The 25,014-nt window shown below is 36.2% G+C and overlaps 1 protein-coding gene across 1 annotated transcript in view; it reads right to left on the minus strand.

The window, feature by feature from the left end:
• The window catches only part of LOC150077458 (DNA damage-regulated autophagy modulator protein 2-like), an 85,823-nt gene that overhangs the window by 14,849 nt on the left and 45,960 nt on the right, over window positions 1–25,014 (minus strand). The window contains exons 5-6 of the mRNA XM_090386227.1: window positions 11,746–11,900; window positions 6,768–6,945 (exon numbers count right to left, since the gene is read on the minus strand). Coding sequence (XP_090242353.1) covers window positions 6,768–6,945; window positions 11,746–11,900 — 333 coding nt within the window. The remainder of the gene's footprint in view (window positions 1–6,767; window positions 6,946–11,745; window positions 11,901–25,014) is intronic.

Below are 25,014 nucleotides of genomic sequence, written 5' to 3' on the forward strand. Positions count from 1 at the left end.
AAGCAGCATTATCCCTCTGTAGTTGTTAGTTATTTCTGGAGCCTTTATTGTGTAAATTGATTACTATTCCTGTTTTCCAATCTTTGGGCATCTGTTGCTTATGATGTTAAATAATTTTAACAGAGCATTTTTTAATAAGGTGCCACCATATTTAAATAGTTTTACATTCAAATTGTCTATGCCTGGGCTTTTACGTTTTCTTTTTGATTTTTGTAATATTAACTCTAGTTCTTCCATTGTTATATTTTCTTTTTCTTTTTTTTTTTTTTTTTGGTAGTTGTTGGCGCATTGGCTTCTGTGGCCATAATGCACCTCCCAAGGTTTTTGCAGTGCTTTGATCCAAGCCCGAGGCGGGATTCAAACCCGCGACCTTTGGGTTGCCAGGCAGGCAACCCAAAGGTCGCGGCTAGTTCGGTCGGTTATATTTTCTTCATCTTCGGTTACCACAGATTCATCCTCCCATTCCCTAGTGCAGGGGCTATACCTAGGGCTTACAATACTGAGATTGTGGGATCCCGGTATTTAAATCCCAGTATTGATACAAAAATACCGGTTTTTCGGTACTAATTTAAAAAAATAATTATCCATGATTTATTCACATAATAGTTATAAAATCGACAACAATAAATCATTAGTACTGCTGAATTTGCAAATGAGTGATTGTTATACATAATACAAATGCAACGGAAACCTGAAAATGTCATGAAACTGTAAGACAAAATCTTACAAATATATTTCTTTTAGTAAGTATAGTGTGTGTGGAAGTAAAGCACTTAAGGAATAATGAAAACATCATTACGGAAATATTTCAATTAGTGGCAGTAGACCTGGTAGTGCAATTAAGAAATATGGTGAACAATGGTATGGCAGGTGTGGAAGGGTTAAAATTAAAAGCTTCTGAACAAAAGTTTAATCCCTCTATTACACCGCTATTTGAGGATGCAACACTGCATTTTGGGAAAGGGTGTCGGTATGGAGCAGTTCAAAGGTATTGTGAACAGGTGATCTTGAGGTAAAACATGAAAGCGTTTCTTTTTGTGGGAAAAATATTCTGTTTTTCTCACCAAGGAAGAAGAGTGAGTTTAAAGAATAACACATGATTAGGTCAGGTTTAAATTAGTAAGGGAGAGATACGTATATACGTAAAAGCTTGCATATAAAAAAGTAGTACAAGGGGCGATTGTAACTTGCAATCAATTCAATAAATAAATAAATGAGAAGGAAATAAATAAGGTGCTTGCACCAAAAGAGGGGTTGCAGACTTCCAGTGGTAGTTCTGGGTTCAGTTCAGGTCCAGTTCTGGGAGTGTCCAGCAGTGAATGGTTCTGCCAGGCATGTTCCTGTGCTAGAAGTTAATCCGGAAGTTGAATAACAAGTCAGTCAGATAGTGCCCTGGCTTCTACTACTGCTGTGGTAATTTACTTCAGTATTAAGAGAGAACTGTTCTCGAAATCCCGAAATAAGACAGTACTGGAAGAGCTGTACAACAGAGATACAGAGTTCAACTAAGAAGATAGTGAGACATCACCACACTCCGTGGAAGGAACCCACACAAAGAAATCCCGCCGTGAAAGAGAAGGAAGGCAAGTCCTCTGAACTGTGTTGTTTTGGAAATGGTACTTAGATAAAGTGGGAGATTATTTTAGAGTAAGGCTGAAGTTGAAGAAACATGAGAAATAAGGAAATGCTTAGTATTGAGTTGGTTTATTGGTTGAAGTTGTAAAGAAAATTGATATTGTTAAATTAAGAGAGATTACATGGAATTGTTAACATTAAGTTAGCGATTTATGGATTGCGGTTGTGAAAAGAATTGATATTGGTGATTAAGAGAAATATGAGGAAGTGATTAAGAGAAATATGAGGAAGTGATTAAGATTGAATTAGTTTAGTGTTTGAAGCTGTAGAGAGAGAGTTGAGATTGTTCATTGAGAGAAATTTTATGGAAATGATAGCTTGTATTAACAGATTAAATGAAGAAAATGAATAGATTAGATGTAAATGAACACCAGTTATGCATTGTAAGTAGATTTGTATGATAAATGACTTTTGTTTTATATTTGTGTCATTGCTCTTGAGAAACTGACAGCTCACGTATAATATATATATATATATATACGATATATAATATATACTTGTGCTCGTGTGTGAGAGGGGGAATATCCCCAGCTCCTGGAAATTCTCATTTCTTAATGCAGTCAGGTAGCTTGTGGGGCTCAATGATTGAGCTGAGCTGCTGTACAAAAATCATAATGGTCAGTGATGGCAATACTAAGGTACAGGGAAATAAAAATTAATCTCCCCCCCCCCAACTTAGATTTGGTTTCCTCACGAAGCTTAAACGTCAGTCCCTTTCTTTCGTTAATACAGGTATAGTGCCATAAAAAGTCAAAAAGGAAATATTTTTTTATTTTTGATAAAAAGGAAACAAGATTTTTTGAAAATGAGGGAATGGGGAATTAAACTGCAACTACTCTACTACCTCAGTACCAAGCACCAACCAGCACAGAATTCAAAAGGACATTTTCTGCCACTAAATAAATATGTACCAAAATTAGATCCAGTTTAAACGACAACACTATTGAGTTTCTTAAGAGCTCACTTTATTTGGACAGGTAGTGTGGATGCTCATTTTTATGTTTTTGTATGTTTAATAATTTTTGCTAGAAAATTTATTATTGTAATAAAAGTTTGATTTAAAACATGAATTCAAGTAATTACTTGTTTTTTCCTTATTTTATTGCACCTAATTGTCATCAAAATTAATTGAAAAATTTTTTTTTTGAATACCGGTATCCCGGTTTCATAAATTAAAAATACCAAAATACCGGTATTAAGATTTTGACCAATATTGTGAGCCCTAGCTATACCATAGCTTGGAATAGTGTTGCTTCCATTCTGCTTGAGAGATGGAGTTGGTTTTCATCTGATCATTTGTGTCTAGTAGTAATTTCTTAAAAATTCTGAAACCTCTTCTCTGTGGGCCCGTGATATCACATTCTAAGGATTTAACAAATTTATCCCAGTCATCTCGGATTCTTCTGGTTAGTTTTCTGACTTCTGCTCTAAGCTTTTTATATTTTATGTGTAGATGTAGGTGTTCAGTTTGTAGGAACAGTTTATAGGCTTCCCTCCCCCCCCATCAATTGTTTGTTTCAATTCTTCGTTCTAAGTTCTTAGTCAGTTTTTAATTTTTATAGGTGTATCCAAGGTATATAAAGGTAAACTGCAGCCATTATCAACCCACTGCAGGATGGAAGCCTCCTCAACAATTCATGCTGAGGGAAATGGACTATAATCTGCCATGCTGGTCCAGTGCAGGTTGGCAGATCGACCATATTTAGCAGTCAGGGGCTCAAACCCCAGTCTACTCAAAGAGCGTGTGCTGCTGCACACCCGCTCCTGACCACTCGGCTAGGGGAGGCCTGTATCCAATGTAAATAGTTTTATCCAAGCCTCTCTTCAGCAGCTCCCAGAATTTATTTTTTCATGTTTGACCACCACATTTCCTCAACATTATCACTCTCATCTGATTTGCATTTATCTTGTAAATTGACTTTCATACAGTAATTTAGTGCTTTCATCTTCCAACAAATATATTTTTAATTTCTTAGTAGTTTTTTCTGGTATTTTCTTCTTTTTATTAAAATAATTTCTTTTTATTTTAAAAGTGCTTTCTAGTAGGTAGAGATCACTGCCTCTGAATATTCCAGTGTCTCTAATTTTGTTATTTAAATGTTCACTAATGATAATATAATCTATTATAAACTTTGTATTTCTTGCTTCCCATGTGAATTTATGGATATTATTGTGTCTGAAAAAAGTATTTGTGATTTTAAGTTTATTAAAAATGCAGAAGTCTATCAAGCATCTTCCATTATTGTTGACCATGGGTTCACCTTCTGATCCTATACAATTGTCTACTCTTGCATTAAAATCTCCTGCTAGTATGAGGTATTCATTTTTATTAGTTTGGTCTATGATCCTTTGTAATTCGTCATAAAATTCTATAGTTTCATCAGTGTTACCTTATACTGGTGCGTAGATGCCAATGATTGTTATTGTATATGATAGGATTTTTAGTCTTAATTTCAACATTCTGGATGATATCCAAGAGTAATCTAATATTTTGTTTTTCCATTCTTTTCTTATTATAACTGCAACTTCGATGATGCCCACATTTCATTTGGTAAGCCTGAATATCATTATGAAGTTACCTATTTCTTTGGATCCTTTATTCTTCTTTTTTGTTTCAGTAATGACTGCTATGTCAGTATTTCTATTTTCTAATTCCATGATTAATTCATTTATGATTTATTCCACTAACATTCCAGGATGCTACTTTAATGTCCTTAATCGTAGTCCTATATCCATTGCCTAGTTCTTTATCCTTGAGATCTGTCCAGTTTTTTCCTCTGAGCTTATTTCAAGTATTTGGAATGTCCCCTGGATAGGTTACAAGCCTTTTGCAGGATAAGTCTAGTGGTGGGCTGCCACCTTATAGCCTCTAGACAGGCTTCAGGTACAGCATTTCCTCTGTATGTGATGGGACAGTTACACTGCTTTAACATGGTATAACTGTTTAATTGTTAAATGTTTAACCATGGTATTAATTTATTATAAAAACTGCAGCCATTATCAACCCACTGCAGGATGGAAGCCTCCTCAACAATTCATGTGGATACCATAGTTATACATGGTATACTAAACCAATAATGTCACAAATTGAACACTTTTATATCACACAAGAAATTTGCTTAATGAAAAAAAGTTGTGCTTGGGGTGCTAATTACTACTTGCAACTAAGTAATTAAAATATACCAAATTAGAGAAAACACAAACTATAAAAAAAAAAAAAAAAAAAAAAAGCCAACACTCATCCAGGGAAGCAGAACAGCATAGAATCTTGCACTGTGAACACTGAGCAAGTGAACTCTTGCTCAAGGAAACCCTGCCTGTGCACCAATCTATAAGTTTGTTGTTGTTTATTTGATTTTTAGGAGCATTAGCAACTAAGGCCATATTGCTCCGGGATATGCGGTGGTCATACCCTGACTTTTCCGCATCCTCCGTATTTGGTGGTGACTGGCTCGAACCCCGGTCTAATCAAGAAGCGTGTGCTACGCACTGCTGCTCCTTCCCACCTGGCTACGGAGGTGCCCCAATCTATAAGCAAATACCAACATTAAGAAAGGACAATCACACAAAAGAATATTTTGGGAAAGCACAATGATAATTTCATCACAGACATATCTGCCACTATGAACTTTCTTCAAGGAAAAAATTCGCTTGAATTTTTTGAGCTTACAGTGCTTGATTAGTAGAATTATTTATTTCAAATTCGATTTTCCATCTTATCGAATTAGTGAGATTATTTTGCATATTTACATTATTTAGGCTCATTGATTAATTCTGATTGACAGCAAAATTTGCATTTTGTCTTTAGTTTTCTTAAGATTGTCCTGGTTGCACTCTGGCAAACATATTTAAGTACATGTTTGCTGCCGAATCTGTCTTTATCATTTGCACTGGGACATCCATAGTCAGTTTCAATAATAATAACAAGCCACAACAGAAATATGAATATTTCAAGAATTTTCACAGTCGCAGATGATATTACTTTTATCCTCTTAGTAAGTGTTGTAATTTGCTTATAGGATGGTTCATGGGTGATAAGACACAACAGCAGCTGTGCCTTATCTTTGCAGCGTTCTATACCATTGTGTTTCCTTGGGTGTGTACTTGTTCTTGCTTGTTTTTTTTTTTTATTTCGTTTACACTGTTTGCAGGTGGCATTCTATACCTCTGAAGTACAGCTTGTTGCATTAAACAGCAATTTTTATATGTGATATAAAAGTGTTTAACTTGCCTGCCACTTAAAACCAAGGGCAATATCATGAAGCATGGCCATAATATAATGACTATACCCATGTAGACAGTGGTTACTTAAATTTTGAATTCAGTCACTCACTAAGCATAATTAACTCTTTCACAAGCAGATTGCCCAAATGTGTGTGGGATCAGTAGGGTGTCTCCAACTGTCCAACAGAAATCAAATAACACTGAGTTGTATTAGCCTGAATGCACCCATTACAATGAATGTCATATTGTCTCTGCTGTTGCACAACCCTCCCTGCATACAAAGTCAATGTGCCCTACTGTTCAGAAGCATTAATAGCAATACCTAAATTTACATCCATTGAAGTGTGAAATATGAATTTATATATTCAAAATCTCATTTTTATTTGACTTGGCATCTAACTCAGAGAATTCTTTTACAAAAAGAAAGAACGCGCGTGCGTGCGTGTGTGTGTACACACACACACACACACATTACTTTTATCTCTCAACTATCACTTAAATAACTTTTCACCCCATTTTTATCCTTACTGGATATATATATATATATAATATAGTAAAATGGAAGAGATCGACTGGTTCTTCTTTTTATTTCATGCCTATGTGCTTTTTTTTTCTAAAATAAAAGGTGCAAAACACATAGCAGTTTTTAAATATTTAATTTTTTTATTAAAAACTAAAAAATTACATTGAGTAACTATTGTAATCCACTGAAGAAAAGATGAAATACCAGTATACCTCAAAGAATATTAAAACCTCAAAAGTTTTTCCAGAAATTAAAAGTGAAGTTGCTAATCTGACAGGTTCTCTGCTACCAGCTTTTGTTACTTTATGGAGTACCACCACTTCAGGGTTAATCTTATTTATACTTATCAAAATTATCTTATTAAAATAAAAGAAAAAAAGGATACAGGTGACAAAGCTAATGGTAGTTACAATGGATAAAAACAACCTTATCCTGGTAATTCGTTTTGTGTTTAAGAGAGGATAAACATAATACGACATCACTGTCTGTAACCACACATATGCATTTCCAAACCCAAAGGCTATAAAGGTTCCAATAACATGTACTACAAAAACTGATGATTCCTGCAAAAGGAAATAAGTCAACAATTTATAAGCAAAATATTTAATTTCTATCTAGTTGGAAAATAAAATATCATTTACTATCATTCTATTCACTAAATTCACATCTAGAGAGGCAATTCTTTACTTTTGTAAACACTGACGTGACAAGTTGCAATACTCAGTGATATCAGTGATAGCTCCTGTGAACTATTCCTGTGAACATGACGCTCGAAAGTTCTGGTCCGACTTAAGGAATGTAGAGAATACCCCCCCCCATATCCAATTTTATTAGACCCCTAAATTTAACTCTAAAGTCCAGCTATAGGACCAAAAGAAATAATCGGTCCATATTTATTAAACAGTTTAGACCTCAAAATTCTAATTTTATGCCAATCCAAGTAATGGTTTCCATGCTGCCAGAAGTATGGTGTTTGTAGACAGCAGTCTTGAGCGCTCATTGTTGAGACTGCACGGTCTGAACACTACGGTTCTGACAGTGGGGAAGATGTCCCACCTGGTTTACAAAATAGATATCGCCATCCTCAAGAATTATTAGCGAGTTGGTTTAGGAGAGTTGGAAAAGAAGCTTCCTATATCTAAAATAAAGATAATCCCTGTTGATTTATAATATAATAGAATATAGGAATTATCGAGCACTTAACAGCTCTCAATTATCAAATTATTTTTAACATATACATTATACAACCAAAAGTCGTTAATTGTGCATGCATACATGCATGCACACACAGTAGTTACAGAAGGAGCTGTTAAAAATTTTTGATCCTCTTTTTGAGATAAACTGAAAATTTAATTATTCCCACTTACACTCAGTTCAATGCTACCACTGCTTTGACATTATTTCTCATTTTTCTCATGAAATAGGTGCAAATTACAATAAACACTTGTTTGGCAACATTCAGAATGATATTTGCCAGCTCTGAGTGCCAGCTGATATCAATTTTTAGTGTATGTGTTATAGTTTTTTGTATCTCTCATTGATCAAATAATTTTTTGATCAATGAGAGATTCTAATAGTGTCATATCATTAGGTATGCAGCATTTCCATTAAGACTCCAATGATTGCATCACACTGAATAAAGCTAATATCAGTGTGTTATGTTATGTTATGTTATTTGGTTTTTAGGAGCATTAGCAACTAAGGCCATATTGCTCCGGGATATGCGGTGGTCATTCCCTGACCTTTCCGCATCCTCCGTATTTGGTGGTGACGGGCTCGAACCCCGGTCTAATCAAGAAGCGTGTGCTACGCACTGCTGCTCCTTCCCACCTGGCTACAGAGGCGCCTTCAAATAAAATATAATTAGCATCAACTTAATTAGCTCAAATATCTCTTTTTTGGGCAACTTCATACTGTTAATGCTAATATTGTTATTGTTTAATAAATCCCAAATTACATCCAGTGCATATATTACATTAATATTAGTGTATAATGAAACTATATCAAGGGAAAATGATTTAACTCCTCCCCCAATTTTACAATCTTTTAAATTTGTATATAAGGTATCATAATTCTTTATACTATATTTTAATACCTGCCGAAAACCTTTTCCGCAGGTATTAAAGACAGATTTTTGGTCTACAACTACATTCATTGCATTAATTATAATTTTGTGTATTACTAACTATATTTTTGTGATTAGTACAACAAATAAGTAATAATTAAAATTTGATATAAACAAACTGGTATATTTGTTTATATCCACTGGCAAACATATCCACTGATTTATTTTTGAATCTGTAGATATAGGTAGGTATGAAATTTGTTTCTCAGCATAAATATGATCGAACATAGTTTTCAATAATTAGGAATTTTCTCTGGCCCGCCATATATTCTGAAAATTCACATATGGCCCGCTTCTCTAAAAGTTTGATGACCCCTGGTGTAAGGTAAGCACATGAAGCAATATTCATTCTGCATACTGAGAAAATAGAAAGAAAAAAATTAGAGGAAATTATGATGGGCAGGGGAGCATGCAATATTTTCTCTCTATTGAGTTAAAAGTTATCAATTTATAGCCTGGTTTACACAGGCTATAAATTGATTCTTACTTATAGACAGGCTATAAATTGATTCTTACTTACTATAAGTAAGAATTTATTTTTTAAAAATAAATTCTTACTTATAGTTTTATTAGCAGGTTTTGAAGTTTAGGGATGTCCCATTTGTCCTCTTAGATAAATGTATTTTAATCGTCAATGAAGTTTAAGGCATCAATATGGAATATTTGAAAAATAAATTAGTTTTTTTTTACCGTTCCATAATGGTAACGAACTATGAAGTCCATGTGCTGACGATTTTTGACTCTGGGTATGTTAGAGTATGAATTCCTCACATCACGATATCAATATTGTTATACCAGAATGCTAAAGTTTCACTGAAAATTCTACGTGCAACAAACAGAACAACTCAGATGTGCAAGTTTCACACTACTTGATATAGTTATATTACTTAAAACACTTTAAATTTTTTGATCAATGAGAGATTCTAATAGTGTCATATCATTAGGTATGCAGCATTTCCATTAAGACTCCAATGATTGCATCACACTGAATAAAGCTAATATCAGTGTAATGTTTAATTAAAGCTAAAACTCATCTCTTGGTCATAGCAACAAACTACATATCTGACCCAGATCTAGACAAATAAACGTACCTTTTTTTTTTTTTTTAAAGAACCACTTACAAGCTGATTGACTTTAAAAGCACTGATTCTGAGGAAGACAATATGCGACACAGTAATAACAAACCTAATACATAGTTCAGCCAACTCCTGCCTGTATGATAACCTTTATAAGAATATTTTTTTACCAACTTCTGGTAAGTGGCGGCTGTAATTCATCCCATATACTATCTGCAAAGTAGCCTAATCTGGAGCCACCTCATTCCATAAGTGTTGTCTGAGGTTGAAGCCTGGGCTGGCCATTCAAACAATTAGACATACTGATTACAAACCACTCTCCTGTATGATCTTCAAATTTCGACATCACTGTCCTGTATGATCAGCACACAACATCCATTACGAGAAATCTCTGGCAAAGGATGCAAAGAAAACGTAAACTCGAGAAGGAAGGGGATGAATCAGATCGGTCCACTTCATATTGATGGTTCGACTATTGATGATCCTGCTAAGGTAGCTGATAAACTGATGAGTATCTTGCATTTACATTCCCACATGAGAAATTCTGTAGGGAAGTGGAGGCCAGACGTTTATCAAACTCTAACAGGGAGCTAAATGATTTTGTAATAACTGAGAGGAAAGTGGAGGAGAAATTGTTGAAGTTAAACATAAGAAATGCACCTGGGGTGGATGGGATCTATCCAGTCATATTAAGGAAGGCAGAAAAGGAAGTAAGCAAACCCTTAGCCATAATTATAAGAGCATCCTTGGATTCAGGGAAGGTCCCTACAGACTGGAGATGTGCAAATGAATTGCCAATTCACAAAGTGGGGGGACTAACGGTGACACAAGTAATTCAGTCACCCCTTTTACCTGTTAGTTTAGTTTCTGTTCTTGGGAAAATAATGGAGTCACTGGTTAAAGAAGCATTGCAGGACAATCTAGACAAGACTATAGTTATATTTCGGACACAGCATGGGTTTAAGGGGAAATCTTATCTGACCAATTTGATTATTACTATAATGTGGTCATAAAGGAACTGGATGCAAACAATAATTGAGATATCACGTAATTGGATTTCAGAAAAGCTTTTGATACTATTGCACATAAAAGACTACTGTACAAATTGGAGCAGTGTGGCAGGTTGCTGCTAGGGATAAAGAGATTAATGAATGGGAGAAGACAGAGTGGTAATCAATGGATACTGCTGTTTATGGACTTATGTTAATAGTGGAGTTCCCAAAGGTTCAGTGTTCAGCCTATTGTTGTTTTCTATATTTATTAATGATATTGATGAAGGCATATCAGATCTAATATCCAAGTCTGCAGATGTTATAAAGGTTGGCAAGGTAGTTAATGACAGTATGCCACTGCAACAGTATCTAGAAAAATTAGGTAGATGGGCTGAGAAACAGCAATTCAAGTTACTGTATATGGATAGCGGTTACCCAGAGTAACATACCAACCATGTGGTACTACACTCAGGAAAATGAAAAAGACCTGGGAGTAATTGTGCAGTCAGATATGAAATTCTCTGAGCAATGCAGACAGGCTGCCAGGACAGCTCATGGGGTTTTTTCAATGATATACAGGAATTTTGCTAGCAAGGATAAGGAGGTGATTATCCCATTGTATAAGGCAGTGGTCAGGCAACATCTTGAGTACTGCATACAAGTATGGAGGCCTCATTTTAGGAAGGGTGTGGAGCTGTTGGAATGATCAAAGAAAGGCAACGAGATTGGTGAGGGGGAACAAAGAGTGCTATTACTAAGAAAAGCTTCAGTTCTGCAAATTGCGCCTAGAAACTAGATACCCATGAGGTGTTTAGGGCTTTGAATGGATTTCAAAATTCAAAATCTCAATCCTATGCACGAGGTGAGATAAATTCAAACTGAGGAAGGATGGTTGCAGAACAGATGTCCAGGAGTTTGCCTCTAGCTAGCAGATGGTTGATTGCTTGATCACACTTCCATCTGGTGTTGTGCAAGTTGATAGCTTAAATAAACAAGGAAGAACTAGGCAAACTGTTGAAGGAATGGATGGGTAAGAAAGGAAGCTTTTTTTTTTATTTTTTGGCCGATGCTGTATAAGCTTGTTTTCTTGCATCATTTGCTACTACTAATGCTAAAATTAATAATTTTTTTCTGCATCATTAAAATACTAAAAGACATTATATAAATTACCTGAAAATTTCCTAATATACTAACACCAAATGATGCAATACATCCACAACAGAGAGCTGCATGATTCAATTTTAGAACAGTGTTTGATTCTGCAGAGAGATGGTCCCTATAATACTGTTCTACCTGTTTGTAACGTATGTACATTGTACCTGCCACTAGATTAAAAAATAATAAAAATGAAATGCACATAAAGCAGTTTATTCAATACATATTTAATATGACTTAAAACCAACATAAGTTACAAAAAAAAAATTGTTCTTGGAAAATGCATCAAAAGTTGTTGCCCATTTTCCCCTCATCATATGTTTTAAAACCACATCATATGTTTTAAAAACTGTCCTTCAAATTTATATTCAGGTAAATACTTATGAAAACATTTATTTAAAAACATATAATAATTGTTTTGTTCCAATTAAGACTTATGCAAAGATAAATTATTTGTAGTTCAATTTCACATAAAAAAAAAATAATAAAATGAAATAAAACAATGCTAAGCTACATCTTCCTCAAACTACTAACACTATTGCAAAACTTGGATATGATGGGAAGACTTTACTAGCCCCTCTTGGATTTTTTTTATATATAAATTTGTGATCAGCAGGAATGTACAAAAATGAGTGGGACTACACTGAACATTAATCAAAAAATTTTACCTGTCTAATGTATTCTTTTTTTTATAAAACTGCCATTGCTCTTAAAAAACTGGCACTCAGACTTGCTATTGGAGGGGGGGGGACACCTAGACAAAGTAGGGGTCAAGGAATTTGAAACAGCTGCTTTCCTCTCCTTACAAATTTGCCTATAGCAGTATTACATGCTGGATATCCCTTAATTTATCATCAGAGTGCTGGGCTGAAGTTTGAATCATTTGCTCCAAAAAGGATCATGGCAATTTCCAAAGTCTGAATGCCTCAATCAATCACTTTGATGAGGGATTATTCTATTCTACAGAATGCATCTTAGATCCTTCAAACTTTTACTGTTCCAATTCAAGGTTTTCAACTGACAGTGCCTCAGAATGTGATAGAAGGAACTCACAGAGATCTGCTTTTGCCATATGAAGTAGAGTTGTCCACTTATATGCCTCAGAATGTGATAGAAGGAACTCACAGAGATCTGCTTTTGCCATATGAAGTAGAGTTGTCCACTTATACAACATCCTCAGTAATTTCTACATGTCTTTGAAATCCAACAGCAAAATTAGTGGAGGTTTCTCCACACTACTCAAAATTTATTGATTCACCTTTTCTGGAGTCACCAAAGTGTTCTACTGCATGGTAGATGTTGAAGTCTTTCCAAAATTCTTTAAGAGCCTGCTTAACTTCGGTATCATCTGCTCTGATGGTCTAAGCCGGTGTTTCCCAACCTTTTTTTTTACCATGCCCCACCTAAGTCTTTCTAAACTTCTGATGCCCCCTATGTAACGTTGGGAAACACCGATATATATATTTTTTATATTCAAAAATTGAATTATTCCCTAAATGAAGCCTAATTACAACTTGTTCAGGACACGAGACTTAGGTTTTAGGAAGAAATCATTAGGAAAAATTAAGAAAAAAATAGGAAGTAAATTTTCAAAACATATAATAGACATTGTGATATCCAGTCGATTTCTTTTCTTTAGTAACAAATCATTTATGGAACTAAATCCACATTCAGCTAAATATGAAGATGGAAACGGTAACAATAGCTCTCTTGCAAAGTTGGTTGAATTTGGGTATTTTATTTCTGTTTCATCACAAAGCCATGCCATCGCTTCTTTTATATTGAATAAAGTTTTAACTGACTCATCATTTTGCATTTCTGAGAATTCTTCTTGGTACTGCATTGATACATCAGACAAATCCACTAACATTGGTTGCATCATCCAGGTTGGAAAATCAATTTGTTTTAAATCAAAAAACCTTTCTTTTAAATCATCGGACAGAATTTTCAGATGATCAACAATAACAAATACAGCGGTATCAGTCACTTCACATTTTTGCAGACAACGAAACTGTTCAAACTTTTTTTACAAATATATTTTTGACATAATTTAATAAATGTAATGAAACCAAATGTCTTTGCTTTTGCATCGACAAGAGTTTTATTTGTTCCTTGAAGTTGTTTATTTAATATATTCAGTTTTTCAAAGATATCGGCTAAATAACTCACAAATGCTTTACCATCGACCGTTAACAGATGCTTCATTTTAGGTTTGTCACTTAAAAAGTCACTAATAGTATCAAATAGTTCCATAAATCTTTTCAAGCAGTTCCTTTTCGAGAGCCACCTTACTTCAGTGTGAAGTAAAAGTCTCACATGGTCTTCATTTTGTTCTTCACAAAAAAGCTTGAAGAGACACAAGTTTTCCCTAACACAATGCACAAGAAGCATTTCTGGATTCTGATCTTTCATCAATTTTAAGCAGCCATTTTTCTTGCCCATCATATTAGGAGCACCATCTGCAGCGCAAGGTTATATTTTTCATTGGTATATTATTGTCATCTAAGTAATTTTTTAGCTTATTATATATATCTTTGGAGGTAGTGGTGCTCTCTAACGATTTACAGAATAACATTTCTTCAGCAAAATTACCTTTATCAATATATCTTACATAAGTTATCAGTACGGCTTCACTGTCTCTCAAAGTTGAGTCATCCATTTGCACTGAGAAATTTCTTGTTTTCAGCTTTCCAACAAGTTGTATTTCAATATCTTCACTCATTTCATCTATTCTTTCGCTAACAGTATTGTTATTGAGTGGCATAGCTTTCACGTCTTTGTCATCTTTTACCAGAACTGCTTTAAGAAATGCTGATATTGATGGTTTGATTAAATTCTCTCCTATAATATGATTTTCCCAGATTTAGCAATGAGTAAAGAAATTTCATAACTAGCCTCAAGAGTACGATTGATAGTTGCAGTATGAGCAATAAACAGAGACTTTACCAACAATTCTTCTTTTGTACAAGTTAAGTCATAGTAGGCGGTTGTTTTAAACTCTACACGAGCAATTTTTGAATTGCCCCCCTGAACAATCAAATTTCCCCCATGTGGGGCGTGGGACCCACGTTGGGAAACACCGGTCTAAGCAAATGTTCATCTAAAGCAGCAGGCTCTCAAGGGTAGTAATTTCCATGATGCAACATGGGAATTAAAAAAATTCAGGATGATTAAAATACTTCTAAATATTTAGTGTTCTAACTCTAAACTGCTAAAAACAATTAGGGAATATTTGAAAATATATACATAGGATTACCTTTGTTCCACAAAAGATATGTAGAACATACAGTCATGAATTTCATTCATATTACTGTTCTGACTGAGGTGTACAAGTCCTTGAATGGGTTGAGCAAGCTCAATGCTGATGGGATTCTTCCTCTTTCTCAGATTAAGAATCTGAGGGCGCATAGATTCAAATTGAGGAAAGACAGCTGTATAATAGATGTGCAGAAATTTGCCTTTAGCCAGCGGGTAGTTCATTGCTGGAACAGACTTCCATCTCTTTTTGTGGAAGTTGATAGCTTAAATAAATTTAAGGCTGAGCTGGACAAACATTTGGAGTGAATCGATGGGTGAAATGGGAGGGTTATTATTATTATTTTTTTTTTTGCTGATGCTGCACAAACTTGCTTTCTTGCATCGTATGCCTCAACAAATACTAATGCTAATTCAAAGTCTGTAAGTAAGTCTAAGAAAAAGTAAGTAAAGCTTGGCAGACTGTAAGTAAAAACAGTCATCAATAAAACTGGAACTGAGAACACATATATTTTTTAAATGAATGCAGAAGTGATTAGGAGGTTTATATCTTTTTATACATTAAGTTTGTTCTATTAGTTTGGCTATTCGTGATCTGTTGTTCAGTTGCAAAGAAAAGGTGAGAGAGGAGGAAGGGACATTTATGAAGTAATGAAATATTTCGATATACACAGCAAGAATGTATTAGAAGACAAAATGCACAAGGCATAATTTATGGTGTAACTATGGCGTATTTACACCGATATCATATAATTACACAGCAAGATAAAGGGGTGGTTGAGGGAGAGAAGACAGAGAGTGGTAATCAATGGACACTGCTCATCGTGGACTGATGTTATTAGTGGAGTCCCTCAGGGCTCAGTGTTGGGTCCATTATTGTTTTCTGTATTTATAAATGATATTGATGATGGTATATCGGGCTTAATGTCCAAGTTTGCAGACGATACAAAGGTTGGCAGGGTTGTCAAGGACACTACTGACACTATGCTGCTGCAACAGGATCTGGAAAGGTTGAGCAGATGGGCTGAGAGGTGGCAAATGAAGTTTAACATTGACAAATGTAAAGTACTACACATGGGAAACAGCAACCCCAGAGCAACGTATCAACTCTGTGGTACTACACTGACAGTGGTAGAGAATGAAAGGGACTTGGGGGTGGTTGTGCAGGCAGATATGAAGTTCTCTGAGCAGTGCATATGGGCTGCAAGAGTAGCTCATGGAGTATTGTCAATGATATACAGGAATTTTTCCAGCAGGGATAAGGAGGTGATTATTCCATTGTATAAGGCGATGGTCAGGCCACACCTAGAGTACTGTATACAGGTCTGGAGGCCTCATTTCAAGAAGGATGTAGAGCTGCTGGAACGAGTACAGAGAAGGGCAACAAGATTAGTGAATGGAACAAAGGGGTGCTCTTACGAAGAAAGGCTTAAGTTTTGCAAATTACAGTGTCTGGAGACTAGGCACCAGCGAGGTGATCTGATAGAGGTGTATAAAGCCTTGAACGGTTTAAGCATGCTCAATGCTGATGGGATTCTTCCTCTAGCTCAGAAAAATCACCTGAGAGGGCATAAATTCAAATTGAGGAAAGACAGATGTTTGGTGGAACAGACTTCCATCCCTTGTGGTGGAGGTTGATAGCCTAAATAAGTTTAAGGCTCAGCTGGACAGGTATTTGGAACGAACAGAGGGGTGAAGTGGAAGTGGGGTTTTTTTTTTTTTTTTTGGCTGATGCTGCAATAGCTTGCTTTCTTGCATCAAATGCCTCTACTAATGCTAATGCTAAAGAATATACCAAGCTACTTTCCATAATGTTGCCTCACCCCCATACTACTTGAACTCCCTCTAGCCACTATCTAGCAGAGCAAGCAAAATTATAAGCTAGCTGATCCGAATGTCCCTCACCCTAGAGAGTTACCAATATGTTTGGTCCAGTGGACAATCTACTGGCCAGCCTGTGAACACCATTTTAGAGCTGTACTCTCGAAATATAAGGTAGACTGGACCTTGCCATGATGCCCACCATAACTTCAAAAGACATCAATCATACTGCATGATGGAAGAGGTAGAGGAATTCCAGAGATCTGCTCTGGAGATAAACATGGGTTTCATCACTTTAAGCCTCCAATATGCAAAGTTGAGAGTCACCTAGTATTGCCTGTTAACACAGGGGGGGGGCATTCTTGTGTGGTGTGCACACCTTAACCTCTGCTCACTGTGGTTCACACCTGGGTGGTCACATCTAGAATATTAGGTGTACATGGGAGTTATACCCACAGTTACTAGCAGTCCCACCACCATGAAGGTGCAAGCAGAGGTTTTACATGTTGCAGTACGACTGGATAATTTTGTCAACCTTATTCAAGTGTCACCTGATTATCAGTTCTATCAGCATTTTAGACTCCCAGGTAGCAAACCTTAGCTTGTCATACCCAAGAGAATGTCTGTGACATGCCTCAAGGCATTACGAAAATGCATATCAAATTATGCCATATGAAACTGCTAAAGAGGAATTCACAAGTGGCATTCTTGTTGGAATGGCAACTTATGGTGTGCATTCTGCCTCACCATAGAATCGGAAAGAAATGACCTCATGAATACTGTGGCTGAATTGCTAACAAATTAAACCAGATCCTCTCTACAGGTGAGTCATTCAGTTTCAATTTATTTCCTGTACTACTCAAGAACTCTCCCTGTACAAGAATGACATTAGTTTGGTGTCACTTGTTCATGCTGACACCTTCTAAAAACATTCTCAGAAAGCACAAGCTTTGGCAGCATATGGATCTTTGCATCATCAGAGATGGATGATGGTGAGGAAGAAAATTATGCTTCTATTCAAGGTGAAAAATCAGAAGCAGTGGAAAACATTCCCCAGATTTTTAGTAAGAAAGTCTTTGTAAAATAATAAGAGAAGTTTACCTCAATATAATACATAGAACGTTTCCGTATGATACTCTCCAGCAATTAAAACAAAAAACGCAAATCTTACATTACAGTAAAAAATAATTAAAAAACGATTGAACACAATTGGAAATCAAATGAACACGATTAAAAATCAATCTAATGCAATTAAAAATTAAATTAATCAAAAGAAATTTAAAGAAAAAATTGCAAAAAACGATTTTCCTTCCTGAAGCTGACGCTTTTCGACCATATGTCGTGATCACAGGAACGAAAATTATTGAATAGGGGTGAGCATGACACTTAAATAGGGATTATTTGTCTTCGCACATGTACTTGCCCATGAATCAGAGATTAGAAATGGCCGGCGAACATTAACAGAATTCTCATGTAATTTAATTTCGATAGTTTCTGCAATTAATAGTCTGGTATAATTACGTTTGACACTGAGTATTTCGGCCTCATTAAATAAAAAAAAGTATGCTTTTCGTTAACGACATGAAAGGTTAATTCTGACGCTGCTGAAATGAGAAGCACGAACTGAGGCCACGTGTTGATTTACACGAAAATTCAGAAGAAATTGCGTAGAACCTTGGTAAGATGAGTTGCAATCCCCGCAAGAAATGTTGTATACCAGGTCATTTATTTGTGTTGCAAACAAGGAAGGGACTGAGCGATTTTTCAGTACAGTGTGCAGTTTCCGTACTGGCCTGGCCACAACATTAAATTTGGTATCTTTAAAAAATCTGTTAAGCTGTTTGTGCCGCTGTTCAACATATGGGACAGAAATAAAGTATTTTTAAATATTACATTTGTTGGTTGATGTAGTATTTTTTTTATCCTATCTCTAATTTGATTTATTGTAGCGAGGGGATAACCCCTGTTTAAGAATCTGCTGGTTAATATTCGTATTTCTGAGCCCAAAGCAGATTCCGTCGTTGAATATTTATAGGCATTTAGAAATTGATTAAAGATAATAGATCTCTTGTAGGAGAATGGGTGATAGCTGTTATAATGCAGAAGCATAATGGTGTGTGCAGGTTTTCGATAGACGTTAAATTGGATTTTATTCAAATCCTGAGTAAGCATGAAATTCAGAAAATTTAATGACTTTGTATCCGTAACCTCCCTTTCCAATGTAAATTTGAGTCTAGAGTGAATATTATTAAACAAATGTAAAATGTCTTGGATAGTACTACTATCAGTAATAACTAGAACTTCGTCTACATACCTCCCATAGTATGCGATATGGGGTAGAAAAGGTTTGTTTGTTTGTTTGTTTTGATTTTATTGGCACATTAGCTACTAAGGCTATAATGCGCCAAGACTATGTCATTTATAAAAAAATTTAAACTTCCAGTGACCTAATTAGTTAGGTCACTATGTCAAGAGGTATAAGAAAAATGTAAATTTTATAAACAAGCAAAAATATTTATTGATTTTAAATATCTAAAAATAGCAGACACATTGTCATTGTCGGATAAAATCTGACAGTGTATACGGCTCAGTCAGATGATTAAAAGTCAGTCAGTCAGTAAAACGGATATTACTAAAATCTGGACAATCAATTAAAATGTCTCATAGTTAAAATTGTGCCACAGGACACACACATAGGAGGGTCATCAGCCCTCAGCAAAAACGAATGAGTTAAATGACTGTGTCCTATGCGGGTCTGGGCAAGAACAACTTCCTTCTTACGATTCCTGCACAGACTATTTATACAATATAGTTTATTTCCAGTCTGTCTATTCCACAAGTCCTGCCATTGGGAGTGTATGTTTTGATGTATTATTTGCCTGTAGTCTGTATAGGGGACTGACAGGCAGCGGTTATTATTGGGAATTGCTGATTTGGCTGCGGCGTCAGCCAAATCATTTCCCCTAATTCCAATGTGGCTGGAATCCAGCAGAAGCGGATATCATATTCACGTCCAAGGAGGAAGTGAATCTTCTGCTGAATACTAGACAGAACTGGATGAGGATTATACCTCACAGATATTAAAGCCTGTAACACACAGAGAATCAGAATATAAAATGAACCGTTGGTATTGGCATTCACTAATGTGATCCAAGGCTAACTCTATAGCATGCAGCTCTGCAGTAAATATACTGCATTCAGAGGGAATCTGCTCCGATGTAGTGCTGTCTGTAAAGACAGCAGCAGATCCCACATGATTCCGACTTCGAGCCGTCTGTGTAAACTGGCGTGAAGTCAGAATGTTCAGCTCGGTGTGCTGAATAAAGCTGCAGGTAGACCGATGGTGGAGTGTCCGACTTTCTCCAATTTCTAAGGGACAAGTCACATGCCGGGACATGAGCATGCCAGGGTGGAAAGGGTTGCTTTGGTGTTTGGGCAACCTTGTCTACCTTGATATTAAGTTCTTTGAGTAGCTCTTGGAGACGAATACCAAAAGGACAATTGGCAGTCTTATGGGTATTGTATAAATTTTCCCATCGTGGCTCAAAAACGAATGGCCACGTAGGGTGGTCTGGCAGGGATTTCAGTTTTAAAGCGTACTTTAAAGACAACTGCTTACGTCGAAGCGATAACGGTGGTTCATTTGCTTCGACATATAAGCTCTGGACAGGAGATGTACGATATGCTCCAGTAGCAATACATAGGGCCTGATGATGGACGGGATCCAGCCATCGCAGGACACTGTCTCTGGCTGAGGAATATACCTGGGACCCATAATCTAGTTTGGATCGCACAAGTGCACAGTAAAGCCGAAGAAGGGTACATCGGTCTGCTCCCCAAGATGTAGAGGAGAGCGAGCGGAGAATATTAAGCCCACGTGTGCACTTTGTGCGGAGTTGACGAATATGATCCAAAAAGGTGAGTTTTTTTTTCAAATATGAGTCCCAAGAATTTTATGTTCGCTGCTACTGGAATAGCATATTGTCCGAGCCTTAATTCGGGTTCGGGATGAAGATTACGCTTACGACAAAAGTGCATGCAAACGGTCTCCAGCAAGAACCTGAAGCCATTAGCAAGTGCCTAGGAATTCAGATTATCAATGGCTTTCTGCAGTTGTCTTTCAATAACCCTCATGTTGCATGACTGACAAAAAATTCTAAAGTCATCAACATAGAGGGCACTGTTTACAGTTGGAGGAAGTTGTTCTGTGATTGAATTTATTTTGATGGCGAAAAGCGTGACACTTAATACTGATCCTTGTGGTACTCCCTCCTTTTGGCTGAAGGAAGGAGAGAGTGAGGATCCCACGCGAACTTGGAAAGATCGATTGGCTAAAAAGTTTTTAATAAAAATTGGGAGTTGCCCCCTAAGACCAAGGCTATGCAGATCTTTTAAGATGCCAAATTTCCAAGTTGTGTCATAAACTTTCTCCACGTCAAAGAACACCGACATCAAGTGTTCGTGTTTTAGGAAAGCATCCCGGATGGATGCTTCCAATCTAATAAGATGGTCCAAAGTGGACTGGTTCCTTTGGAAGCTGCACTGGATGTTGGAGAGAAGGTCATTTGATTCTAGATACCATATTAAACGAGAATTAACCATTCTCTCCAGGATTTTGCACAGACAGCTAGTCAGAGCAATAGGACGATAATTGGTGGTGACTTTTGGATCCTTTCCTGGCTTAGGAAAGGCAAGAACGATTGCCTTTCGCCAGGAGTCCGGAAACTGCCCTTCAATAAAAATTCTGTTATACAGAAGGAGCAGACAATCCATAGATGTTGGTGAAAGATGTTTAATCATTTCATAATGGATGCCATCTGGTCCAACAGCACTTGCTTTGGAAAGAGTGAGGGCTCTTTTCAGTTCCTCTATAGTGAATGCCCCGTTGTAGGGATAAAGGACCTGGGACTTAAAATTAAGTGCCTGTTTTTCGATTTTCTGTTTCAGAACCAGGAACTCTGGGGAACACGAAGATGTTGCAGAGATGTTATAGAATGTTTCCCCAAGAGCATTGGCTATTGCAGTTGGATCTGCAATAGTGCATCCATTATAATCTAGGATTGATAGTATGAATCAGAGCTGTAATACTCAATATGTTCTACGTTGATAATAATATTAGTAAATTAATAAGAGGAGTTTACCTCAATATAGTACGTGGAACACTTCCGTATGATACCCTCCAGAAATTAAAATGGAAAAAACGAAAAAATCGACAACTTACCGGTACATTAAAGTAAAATATAAATAATTAAATAATTAAAGTAAAATATAAATAATTAAATAATCAATTTAACACAATTCAAAATCAATTCAAAACAATTAAAATTCAAATTAATGCAATTAAAAGAATCTAACGAAAATATTCAAAACGATTTTCCTTCCTGAAGCTGACAATGCTTTTCGACCGACTGTCGTGATCACAGGAATGAAAATTACCAAATCAGGCTAAACCTGCAACTTAAATAGTGATTATATGTCTTCGCGCATGCGCGTAAAGGTCCACGCATCGGAGATCAAATATGGCCGCCGAACATTAACAGAATTCTCGTGTAATTTAATTTCAACGGTTTCTGCAATTAATAGTCGCGTATAATTACGTTGAACGTTAAGTATTTTGGCCTCGTTAAATAAAAAAGTATGTTTTTCGTTAATGGCATGAAAGGCTAATTCTGACGCTGCTGAACGAGAAGCACGAACTGAGGCTTCGTGTTGATTTACACGAATATTAAGAGAAAACCGCGTCGAACCCTGGTAAGACGAGTCGCAATCACCGCAAGAAATGTTGTATACTAGATCATTAATTTGTGTTGCGAACGCCGAAAGAACCGAGCGATTGTTCAGTATAGTGTGTAACTTCCGTATAGGCCTAGCTATAATTTTAAATTCGGTATCTTTAAAGAATCTGTTAAGTTGTTTGTGCCACTGTTCAACATATGGGACAGAAATAAAGTATTTTTTGATATTACTATTGTTGATTGGTGTAGTATTTTTTATCCTATCCTTAGCTTGTACCCTAATTCGATTTATTGTGTTAATGGGATAACCCCTGTTCAAGAATCTGCTAGTTAATATTTGTATTTCTGAGTCCAAAGCAGAATCCGTCATTGAATATTTATAGACATTTAGAAATTGATTAAAGATAATCGATCTTTTGTAGGTGATTGGGTAGCTATTATAATGAAGAAGCATACCGGTGTTTGTGGGTTTTCGATAGATGCTAAATTGTATTTTGTTCGAGTCACGGGTAAGCGTGAAATTTAGAAAGTTTAATGACTTAGTATCCGTATCTTCCCTTTCCAATGTAAATTTGAGTCTAGAATGAATATTATTAAACGAATGCAAAATGTCTTGGATAGTACTACTATCAGTAATAACTAGAACATCGTCTAAATACCTCCCATAGTATGTAATATGGGGACGAAAAGGTGTCAAATGTATCTGCTCAATCGTTGAGAGATAGATCTCTGACATTAAGCCACTCAGGCTCAAACCCATTGGTAATCCAAAAATTTGTTTGTACACCTTGTCTCGAAAGGTGATGTAGTTAGCCTCAGCTAATAGTTTAATTAAGTGAAAAATTTCCTTAATGGGCAGCTTCGTATAATTAATCAGTGTCGAGTTTTTATTTAACATATCCCAAATAATATCTAATGTGTATTCAACGTTTACATTCGTATATAATGAGGTAACATCTAATGAGAATAAATTGTCATTGTCGCCGAGTCTACAGTCTTTAAGATTATTAAATAATGTATCGTAATTCTTAATCCCAAATTGTATAACCTGTCTAAAAGGTTTTATAATATTATATACATGTGTGGCTAAGGCTGAAAATGCCGAGTTCCTGTAGGAAACAATAGGTCGAATCGGAAATCCAGGCTTGTGTAATTTTACCTGACAAAAAAGTGCAGGAATATTGTATGTTCTGGACTTCAATTCCTTCAACTGAACCATAGTAATGTAGTCGTTTTTACGATATGTGGTTAACGTTTTATTGTATTGATTTACCAAATTGGTAAACAGTGCCGGGTCCACTTCACGATAAGTGGAGGTATCAGACACAACTGAATCTAACTTATTAATATAATCATGTTTATCTAGTATTACCACTGTATCTCCTTTATCTGCCCTCTGTATAATAATGTCCTTATTTTCTCGAAGTTCTCGTAAAGCTGAACTGTCATGTGTATTCAATTTAGGAAGTCGCGTTTCTTTTATGTTATTTACTACTTGGTTAACTTGTTGAATAAATACATCTTTTTGTGGAACACTACGAAGTCCAAATTCAATATCAATTACGCATTGTTTTTTTGGCAGCTTTCGAGCTGGTAAATTATAATTTAATCCTTTGGATAAAAGTGAAATCTGGTCCTGCGATAGTGTACACGAGGAAAGATTTGTAACCTGTTGATATGTTGGTTCGTTGGATACTGGGTGAGGGGGTGTTCGTGAACTAGCCGACATATTCTGTGGTAGTGCGTTATGTGTCTGTGGGGGGGATGTCACACAACTCGTGTGAACTTGGTCGCAAGCTCGCGACAATGTGTTAGAATTCGCATGAACGTGTCTTGAACTATTTGATAATGTTTGCAACTTATTAACGTGTCTGTTTTTTATTTCTGATGCTTGTGCTTCCCGTCGCAAATCTATGGAGGTCTTCAATACAGACCAATCGTTCGGATGTAGATAATTTTTTAATTTATCGCAAAGCTTCCTAACCTGGAAAAGGTATTTTTGTTTATCCGAATATCGAGATTTTAAGGCAAGCTTAACAATATTACGTGATGTCGCCAGTGATAGTTGTTTTATGCCTGAAAATGAAGGGAAAATATACATCCCACCCTTCTTCAATCTAGGATTGAAGAAGGGTGGGATGTATATTTTCCCTTCATTTTCCGGATTTTATCCCAGACTACCTTCGAGTTGGTAGACTGGTTAATAGATGATGTAAAACGGATCCACGATTCCTTTTGACTCTGATGACAGATGTAGCGTGCTTTGGCTCGTGCGCGTTTGAAGGCTATAAGGTTGATCGTGGTAGGATATCGGCGAAATATCGCCCACGCTTTGTTTTGAGCCTTTTTTGCTGTTGTGCATTGTGAATTCCACCAAGGTTTGGGAAATATTGGAAACCAGGCAGATGTTTTTGGGACAGCATTAGCAGCTGCTTGGACAATGATTTCTGTGATGTACTTTACTGCGTCATTG

The sequence above is a fragment of the Mastigoproctus giganteus genome, chromosome 12 (assembly GCF_048544385.1).
Source record: "Mastigoproctus giganteus isolate SK-2022 chromosome 12, ASM4854438v1, whole genome shotgun sequence".
Taxonomy (NCBI): Eukaryota; Metazoa; Arthropoda; class Arachnida; order Uropygi; family Thelyphonidae; genus Mastigoproctus; species Mastigoproctus giganteus.